Consider the following 9,963-nt stretch of genomic DNA (forward strand, 5'->3'; position numbering starts at 1 on the left):
AAAAAATATCGATTAACGAATTCCCGGGCTCGCGAACACCTCCCTGGACACTCATTCCTCCGTGGACACTCAATCCACCCTCGTGAAAATAGTATTTATCGACGTATTTCGGTACTTTGTACTGTTAAGATCGACCTTAAATTTTGCACACACCTAGATATATGAACAATATTTAGGAATCAGAAGAAAAAAGTGCAAAAATCTTATAACGAATTCGCGGGCGCGCAAAAACCTCCGAGGACACTCATTCTTCCCAAATATGCATTTTTATCGACGTATTTCGGTACTTTATACTGTTACGATCGAATTTAAATTTTGCACACCCCTAGATATATAAACAATATTTAGGAATCAGAAGAAAAAAGTGCAAAAATCTTATAACGAATTCGCGGGCGCGCAAAAACCTCCGAGGACACTCATTCTTCCCAAATATGCATTTTTATCGACGTATTTCGGTACTTTGTACTGTTACGATCGACCTTAAATTTTGCACACACCTAGATATATGAACAATATTTAGGAATCAGAAGAAAAAAGTGAAATAAATCTTATAACGAACTCGCGGGCGCGCAAAAACCTCGGAGGACACTCGGAGGACACTCATTACCCGGAGGACACTCATTAGGGTGACCGTAGATCTGTAGCCCAAGTTTCCTCTAGCCCTGAAACCAGACTTAGACATTTTGACAGACAGATGGTGTCTATGTCTGGTGTCAGGGCACAGGAGCCTGAAGTTTTTAAGCATATTATAGGTATTTTATTTGTATTACCACGGACTTAGATAACCTAATCTAATTCCGTGGTATTACTGTTATTATTCATTATTGACAGAACTTCAGGCTCCTGTGGTCAGGGCCAGAGGGAAACTCATGCTAAGTTTTAGACCCTAGAACAGCCAATACAAGCTACAATTAAAAAGTTCAATACCTTAATGTGATCCTTAGAAAATAATTAATTAGCTCCTCATCAGGAAATATATTTTTACTTCTACTTCTACATACCGCGTCTCGCTGTATCACCGATGTCCTGTGATTGTTTACATCTACACTCGACTCAGCGATCCACTTTCGTTTTCTGGTTCTGTTTACCGTCTAACAGGTGTCAGCTGATCATGACCCATGGAACGTCAGGAACGTCTGGGTGATACGGCCAACGCCCACTTTCGTTAGGTATATTTGTTCAGTTATACTCTATTTTGAGTAATGACGGCACACTCAAACAGTAACCAACAGGTGAGTGCGAGAAAAAACGATCCTCGGGTTTAATTTCCGGATCTGGTGTGTGGGCTAAGGGACGCAACTTCTGCTCAATCATCGTTTTCTTTCTGCGTTTAAAATTTGTATTCTAGGCATAAGAAAAACCATAACCGTATATTTATTCTGTTTATGCGATCACACTTTCATATAAACTGTAATTATATTTAATTGCGCTTTTTGACATATAGTTGGATTCAGCTTTGACAACATTTTAATAAATCAGGAATTTTTGAGAAAAATTGAAGCTAAGTTATTTTAAGAAGGCACTGAAAGACACACTCTTTTTTTTTTTATTGTTAATACATGTCACTGATCATTCTAAAAAATCATTAATAATTTTCTTGGTTTTGTAATTACCTCATATTTTCAAAATATGAATTAGCACATGAATTTGAATGCATTGTCGGTTTTGTGACGATTTTTTTTTATTATATTTACTAATCATAACCAAATTTAATTCATTTGTGTATATAATAAGACACTCATAGAAATTGTCAATATTATACTTAATTGTTACATTAAGTAAAACTTTGATATTACATATTTCCAAACTGATGAATTTTCATGATTGAAGATATTGTAACATTATTGTTATGTGGTACTGTAAATAAAACATCTTAAATTTCTCTTTCTTTAAATAAATTAAACTCCTCTGCAACACGAAAGACAAAAGCACAGGGACCTTAAAATTTGTTACAGCTATATTTGGACCTAAACTTCAAAAGATTAGTATCTGCCTAGGGATTGGTCAGGTTTTTATATACATAAAACCAATCAAACAGCATCCCACAAGCCTTCAATTTTGTAACGACATATTCCAAAGGTGCAGAGAAGATACAAAATCTACGTGGTATGTGTATATGAGAGCGGAACCCTTGGGTTTCGAACAGTGGTGGGGCTGTATGTGTTCACATATTGGCGAAAACAATTCTCAATCGCTAAAAAAAGTTATCATTCCTTATACCAAGTGTTAGTGTGAGTGTAAGGAATGACAACTCTTGGTAGATGTTGAGTTCATTGTGCGCCAATATTTGAACATGTATATATCTTTGTAGTTATCTGGCATATATTTCCACTATAACTTACAATAGTACATACATTAACGACAAAATCACAATGAAGATATAAGTCCGAGGACATATTAGTGTTCTTCAAATATTTTTATTCCAAATTCTTGGAAGTACATGTACATATTATATACATTGACATGATCATTTATTGATGACAATTGAATGAATTTTCCATTAGTTTCCATTCTATCCTCTGGGGAAAACAAGCATCGTATGACTAGAAAATCAATAGCAGGCGAGGGATATCGGCCATAAATAGTTTGTTTTTTAGGTTGTACATTTTTTGTACATACATATGTACTTACATACTTATTATGTAACTGGTCCCGATTTTTCCTTAGCAGTGTTGAAATATAAATAGAGGGAGAAAAATCTCCAATGAATCTGTACACTGTAGTTTGTGCTAAAGTTACCTCCCTTGCCTTTACGTAAAATAGGTTAATTAATTAATGATTACCGTCTTACCAATGTAGGGTGGATATTTCAATTCAATTTATAAATCGTTTAACTCATATTCACAGAATAATTCAAATACATGCAATCACTAAATAATACACGTTTCTAGTCGAAACGTTTTTGATAAAAAGATGTAGATTAAGAAATCAGGGGTTGATCTGCCTTTTCACTACAATTTTACAATGATGAGGGATGACAAAACATGATGATCAAGTTAATTGATGCTTGATGAAAAAACAGAGTAATTAATTATAATGAAGAAAAAAAGGATGAATATTTGTTAATTTAATTATTTTAAATGTATTTTTTTCTGCTTCTTTTTCAGGACTGCCTCTTTCAAAACATGTTTGTCAAATGTTGAAGTTACTCAGCTGTTGTTTTCTCACAGCAAAATTACTAGGGAGAATTATTTTTTTCATTTCAGCCCTGAGTTCCTTAAGAGTCATAAAATGGGGGACAAACATTTCTTGTTTTACAGACGCTAACAGAAATCAAGATACCAAACAACTGATAAAGCTGAACAGTACAATTATTTTGAAACACTATTGTGATGTTTGACAGACATATCTCAGGGGCTCAGATTACTGGTTTACTGGAGGCAAACTCTAACAATATGTTGTCCTTTTGTTTGTTATGTTGTAAGTGGCTCCCACCATGCATCAGTTTCATAAGGAGCTATGAAATGTTACCATGGTACATCACAATAACAATATGCATTTAACAATAAACAAAGTACCTGTACATGTACGTTATATGCTTAGACACACCAATCAAAGTAGTTTATATGCTACTGTGTCGTTACTGCTCAAATAGCAATTGTTCTCATAAATCATACATGTCACGCAAAATACTTGCTATCGCAGTTTTTCAAGCTATGATTGAAATATATGTACAGAGCACTGTAAGTTCCTCTTCAAAATTGTTTTAAATAGATCTAGCTAACACACATCTGGAGGTTTAAAACCAATCAAACAGCATTCATTGTATTATGAATACAATGTGAAATAAGATTTTTGAAAATTAAGAAATTCAATGCAAGGCTACATGCTTGTTTACTGTTCAATCACTTTTTCATCATAACGAAAAAAAACATTTAAACCCCAAATCATCCTGTAAAACTAAAAACCTGTTTTGAAATAACACTGCAACGTAACAATATCTGTTGCAGATCATGAAAGTCTTCAATAATCGTACTCACCTCAAATTGAAAGTGGTATGTAAAACATTTGACCCAACACTGTGTTTAATTTACACATTATTTAAATAACATCACAATCTTTACTGAGCCTGCATACCACTTGGAATGTGACAAGATGACAGTGCAAGGAAGTGTCACTAAATGATGCCAGCATCCATAGGTTACATCTGTAAACGTTACACTTCCTTACTTAATTCATACTTACACAACTTCTACTAAAAAGTCAATCAATCCAAAGACTGTCTACATACTTATACAAACATACTTATATTTCCATGTTTTTATTTTTCTCACTTGAGATTTCCTTTTTACTATTGATACATTATAATTTACAAATATTTCCCATATGCAGCAACTTAGTACATAATTAATCTAGTGGTTATCAAAACTCAGTCTTGCAAGCAAGCATGAGAAACCTTTAAACATGACAATTGCTACAGTATTTTGTAGAATGATGTCCAGTTCTAAAATCATAAGATGTTTATGTCTGATAAAGTATTTACAATACCCAGCCGACAAATATTTTACAACTTATATACCATATTGATAAACCTTCATACAAATATAGAAGACATGGGGGGATGACAAATATGTACTTGTGCACAAACAACACTGGGTTCCATCAAAAAGGCCAACAAACAAATCAAGCCTTAATGGACATCGTAAATGGGTCAAGGTTACACAGACATCATAAATGGTCAAGGTTACACAGCCATCATAAATGGTCAAGGTCACAAAGACATCATAAATGGTCAAGGTCACACAGACATCATAAATGGTCAAGGTCATACAGACATCACAAATTGTCAAGGTCATACAGACTTCACAAATGGTCAAGGCCACACAGACATCATAAATGGATCAATGTTATAATTACAAAGCGTATGCTATGATTTGAGTTAATGTTAAGAAAATGTGCCATCAATCCTACATATCACCTATGACAGGATATCAAGACAATGTATACTTATCTTTTGAATACTGAACTGAAACTATATTTCATTTTCCACAAAAAAAATTTTTATTTTATTTCCTTTCTAATATTACCCAATGTAAATTTGTTCAAGCATATATTACCAACCTCATAATATATAAGACATATCCAACAAAATGTACAGCGGGAACACAATGACATCATCAATACACTACCATCAGTGGAAAATGGAAGCATGACCAGGACACAGGTATCTATATTGAACACTTTCTTTGTATAATGTGGTTTGAACGAAAACAGTATTATTGTATAACATGAAAAATTCACCAAATACTTTCTTCTCTGGTTTTTACATTTTACAAGCTTCTTTGTTGATACAAAGTTTTGTGTTCTATGTGGGAGTTACTTACTTTATAAGTTGTACACATCTTTACTGCAGTAATTTGTAAATGTATAAACAAACAAAGCAAGTACACAACGAGCGTTTCATTTTACACAAAAAGACTGTTACTGTGAACAAATTCATTTTTACGAAAGTCATACAATCTAAATAAACACAAATTTATTTATAAAACATGCAAATGTCTTGCATCTTTAAAATGAAAACCCAACAAATTTGTGAAGATAATCCAACAACGGCTCCTATATAGCTAGCTGTCCAGTCTTTAGTCGATCTCGTACGATGTCTGCTTACATGAACATGTGATAGCTGCCTTTATGTTTGCGATAGATCCTCCCGCAATTTTAAATGCCAGTCCACCAGTGAGAAACATGATGACATATGCGGGTACTAGGCTTCCCCAGTAGGCTGGTGTGTGAGTCTCACTTCTCTGGTTTAGCAGTGTCTGAAGCAAATCAAACAAACAAAACTGTTCTCACACATGTTGGAAGTAAATCCATTTTGTTATTAAAAATGTATTAGGGACAAAACTACAGTACTATTTTTGTTTTAATGACAACCATATCTTAAACTTAGAAGAAACTTAAATTTCTTTAAAACAGCTAATAAAGAATAAGTCCAAACTGATTAAATAAGGTTAATAAGTAAAAAGAAAAAGATAAACTTTTTAAATTGTAATTTTCATATTTCGATTAGTTGATTAATCATTAGGAAGTCAGTTTTACTATAACAGCTTTGATGAGTAGAGAAAAACCAGTAATTTCAAAAATAATTCAAATTATGTCTTTTTTTACCAATTATCTTTCAGGTAAATAATGATAATAGAGAAATCAATTAACTGAATTTTAAGAAACCAATTTCGCTATTTCTACAAATACAGATAAAATGTAATCTTGAAACTGTCAAACTGGTATATAAAATCTCCCTGCTTACAATATCAAATTCAGGGAGTGGTTGAATTAACATCTCTGAAAAATGTGTATTGTTTATATGCAATAATCAATTATAATTACACTCAATTCAAACCACAGTAAACCTCCAGTCAGTTAAAACAGACAAAAGGTTTGAAGAATAATCAGTTTTCTAACTAGTGATAGAGCAAACATTTCATATTTGTTTTTAACAACATTTCAGATTGTTCAAACACATTGTATTTTGAGGATAAAAAGAACGGGAATTACATGGAAATTTGAAGTTTGAGTTGCACCTTTTGCATTCAAATCCCTTCCTTGCAAAAGTTTTAGTCAACTGTTGAAGACAAATCGACATATTTGCCATATAATTAAGCATTGTGATGAACCAGTTTCTTTTTTTACTTCTGCTACACATCATGCACCTGCCAGCTTAACAAATTTGAGGCCCTTACTATGTATATCATCCACTCAGTACAGAGTATGGAATGTTGACATAGTAATGCAAGATAAAACAAGACATTTTAATAAAGATCAAGATCTATAAACTCAGAACTTTGCAGAAGCTTTCAGTATGGTTTGTTAAAATTGACATGGATATTTGCACAGGGAAATATTTCTTTTTGGTTGCGAACAGCTTTAAAGTTGCTTCTTGCATTCATAAAGGATCATTTCTAATCATAAGAAAAATGATGAAACATGCTCTGATTGTTTGAAGTTAATTTGATTTTAGTACCCATGATTTCATTGAATTCACACAAATTTAATCATATTTATTTTATTTAATTGAAACTGACCGGCGACATACTGTACCTTTGATACAAGTGTGTAAAAATTAGATGATCCACACTAAAAAATAAATTTGAGATGGCTTACCAGACAGGACACCAGCATGTGCGACACTACAACAATAGCTACATACTGGAACTTGCTCTTGTCCCAGGCATGGAAAAATATAATCCCCCAGAAAGTGTGCAGGAAGACAAAGCATAATGTCAGGAACGCTGAAATTACAACAATAAGATAAATTATAGTATATGTTTATGTCTCTACAAAATAGAATGCACTATAAGTCTGTATATATATGGTATAATGTGTTTATAGGCCCTTGTGATATATAGGTAAAATGCATGTAAAATAGAATGTAATTGTATGTCTTTGTAAACAAAAACAAACAAACAAACAAATGAAAAGAAAAAGATATATGTCACATTATCTTCTTCAAGATACACTAATTCTATCTAGATTGTGTTACTCACTGAACTGTGCAACTATTTCCAGTAAGGAAACTTTCGGATACTACTGATTCATCTAACCTAACTTACTGCTCTTCTCCCACAACCTCTCTATGTTTTGATTGTTTTCTAATTTCACTCTTTGGATAAACCTCCTGGAGTTGGTAAACAGGTTTAGTTACACATGTACACTAGCTATAGACTGGCTTACATTCTTGTACAGAATTTTCCTTGTAGCTGATGATCTCCCCCTAGTTTGAAATTTAGTGATCAAAATCATTAGAGTTAACATCATGGACATTATTTCATTGTGATTGGTCAATCTTTAAATTATGATGTCATATTACAATGCTTTGCAAAGGCATCTTCTATATATACATATAGTGACATCATAATTCATAACAGTTATGGTAGACGTTTCTAGATACTGGTACAGCTGTATTAATGCTAACACTATGGTAGACGCTTCTAGATACTGGTACAGCCGTACTAATGCTAACACTATGGTAGACGTTTCTAGATACTGGTACAGCTGTATTAATGCTGACACTATATGGTAGACGCTTCTAGATACTGGTTCAGCTGTACTAATGCTAACACTGTGCTAGACGCTTCTAGATACTGGTACAGCTGTATTAATGCTAACACTATATGGTAGACGCTTCTAGATACTGGTACAGCTGTACTAATGCTAACACTGTGCTAGACGCTTCTAGATACTGGTACAGCTGTATTAATGCTAACACTATGGTGGAGAAAATTCCCAAAATTGCTGGTTAACACTTTTATCTATTTTAAAAATCTGTTGAAAACAAAGAAAAAGAACAATAAGTCACTTGTTAATTTTCAAAATTACCCAGGATTTCACCACATTTTTATGTTAATAAGAGGGTTTTATATTAGTCAACTGCTTTTTCTCTATCACGCTTGGATGTCAATACCATTAGGAAATTTCAGATTAAATCTATTATTGACGTACAGTGAAAGACTAGCAATATATCTATTTATTTAATCCTGTTGACTACCAGGCTAAAGCTAAGTCTGGCGCTCTATGCCATCTAATATATATGCAAGACCACACACTTGTGTTTTTCTAATGAATCAGAAAAGCACGAGTTTATTACGCGGACGAATACATACGTCCGCCAGTAAATGAGTGCTTTCTGATTCGTTAGAAAAACACAAGTGTGTGGGCTAGCTTTTATCACATACCTTCCGTATTTGGTAGAGATTGATACAAAGATTTTATAAACTTTGATTTTTTTTGCAAATACCAGGAACTTTTCAGTTTGCCATGACAAGGGGATTCCAAAAAAAATAGTTCAGGCTAGTAGGTAATTAATACATTCCATATTGCACATGTGCAATACAGAATGTTGTATTTCATGGTCTGAAAATTGTTCGTATTACTATAACAAGAGGCCCAGAGGGCCTGTATCGCTCACCTGGATACCTAAGCAATCATGGCAAACTATTCTCCAAATGAGATCAAGGGAATATGCCAGACCCCAAGGCCAATCCTTGTAGCATAGCTATATTAGATTTTGCATGCCCAGCAATTTTATGTATGGTTATGGGGTGGGGATCTCAACTGTTTCCAAGGTTTGACTCAGAAACTAGGTCCCTAGAGTTGTGGCCAGACCCCAGGATTGATTCTAATATCGTGACTGCATTTGTCTCTTTTTGCCAAGCATTTGTATATATAGTTTTGGGGCGGGGATCTCAACCGCTTCAAAGATATGACCCAGGGGCCAAGTCTGCTAGGGTGGGGCAGACCCTGGGATCAATTCTAATGTCATGACTGCATTCGTCTCTTTATGCCCACCAATTGTATATATAGTTTTGGGGTGGGGATCTCAACCGTTTTAAAGTTATGGCCCAGGGACTATGTCTCCAAGGGTGGGGCCAGACCCTAGGGACATCCTGGCAGCAAATGTGCATTCTTCTCTTTATACTCAGCAATTGTATATATGGTTATATGGTGGGGGGGGGTCTCAAACATTTCCAAGTAATGCATTTTATTGGCCCCACCCCTTAGCCTGGGGGGTCAGCCCCACCATTTGTACAATTTTGAATCCCTGCCTCCCATGAACACTTCCGACCAAATATGATCAATATCCATGGCATAGTTCTGCAGAAGAAGTCATTTATAGCAATATAACCAAATTGCCCCCTTTTGGCCCCGCCCCTTAGCCCCCTGGGGAGTCAGCCCACCATTTGTACAATTTTTAATCACCATCACCTAGGGATGCTTCCAGTCAAATATGGTTGATATCCACTTCTTAGTTCCAGAGAAGAAGTCACTTAAAGCAGTATAGCCAAATACCCTTTTTGGCCCTGCCCCTCAGCCCCCTGGGGGGTCAGCCACACCATTTGTACAATTTTAAATCCCTGCCTCCCAGGAATGCTTTTGATCAAGTATGATTGATATCCAGTGCACAGTTTTACAGAAGAAATCATTTATAGCAATATAACCAAATTGCCCCCTTTTGGCCCCGCCCCT

At 34.6% G+C, this 9,963-nt stretch overlaps 2 protein-coding genes across 3 annotated transcripts in view; both read right to left on the reverse strand.

Moving 5' to 3' along the window:
* LOC110448407 (F-box only protein 40-like) overlaps positions 1-1,268 on the reverse strand; it is a 7,405-nt gene extending 6,137 nt beyond the window's left edge. The window contains exon 1 of one of the 2 annotated variants that reach the window (XM_021494625.1): positions 928-969. The gene's annotated coding sequence lies outside the window, so the exon portion shown is untranslated. Of the gene's footprint in view, positions 1-927; positions 970-1,001 lie in introns of those variants that run through there. The other variant, XM_021494624.1, reaches the window with a different exon arrangement.
* Positions 1,269-2,401: 1,133 nt separating this feature from the next.
* Positions 2,402-9,963, reverse strand: part of LOC110448408 (gamma-secretase subunit Aph-1-like) — a 12,218-nt gene continuing 4,656 nt past the window's right edge. The window contains exons 6-7 of the mRNA XM_021494626.1: positions 7,102-7,229; positions 2,402-5,759 (exon numbers count right to left, since the gene is read on the reverse strand). Coding sequence (XP_021350301.1) covers positions 5,580-5,759; positions 7,102-7,229 — 308 coding nt within the window. The 3' untranslated portion in view covers positions 2,402-5,579. The remainder of the gene's footprint in view (positions 5,760-7,101; positions 7,230-9,963) is intronic.

The sequence above is a fragment of the Mizuhopecten yessoensis genome, unplaced genomic scaffold, assembly GCF_002113885.1.
Source record: "Mizuhopecten yessoensis strain PY_sf001 unplaced genomic scaffold, ASM211388v2 scaffold4033, whole genome shotgun sequence".
Classification (NCBI taxonomy): Eukaryota; Metazoa; Mollusca; class Bivalvia; order Pectinida; family Pectinidae; genus Mizuhopecten; species Mizuhopecten yessoensis.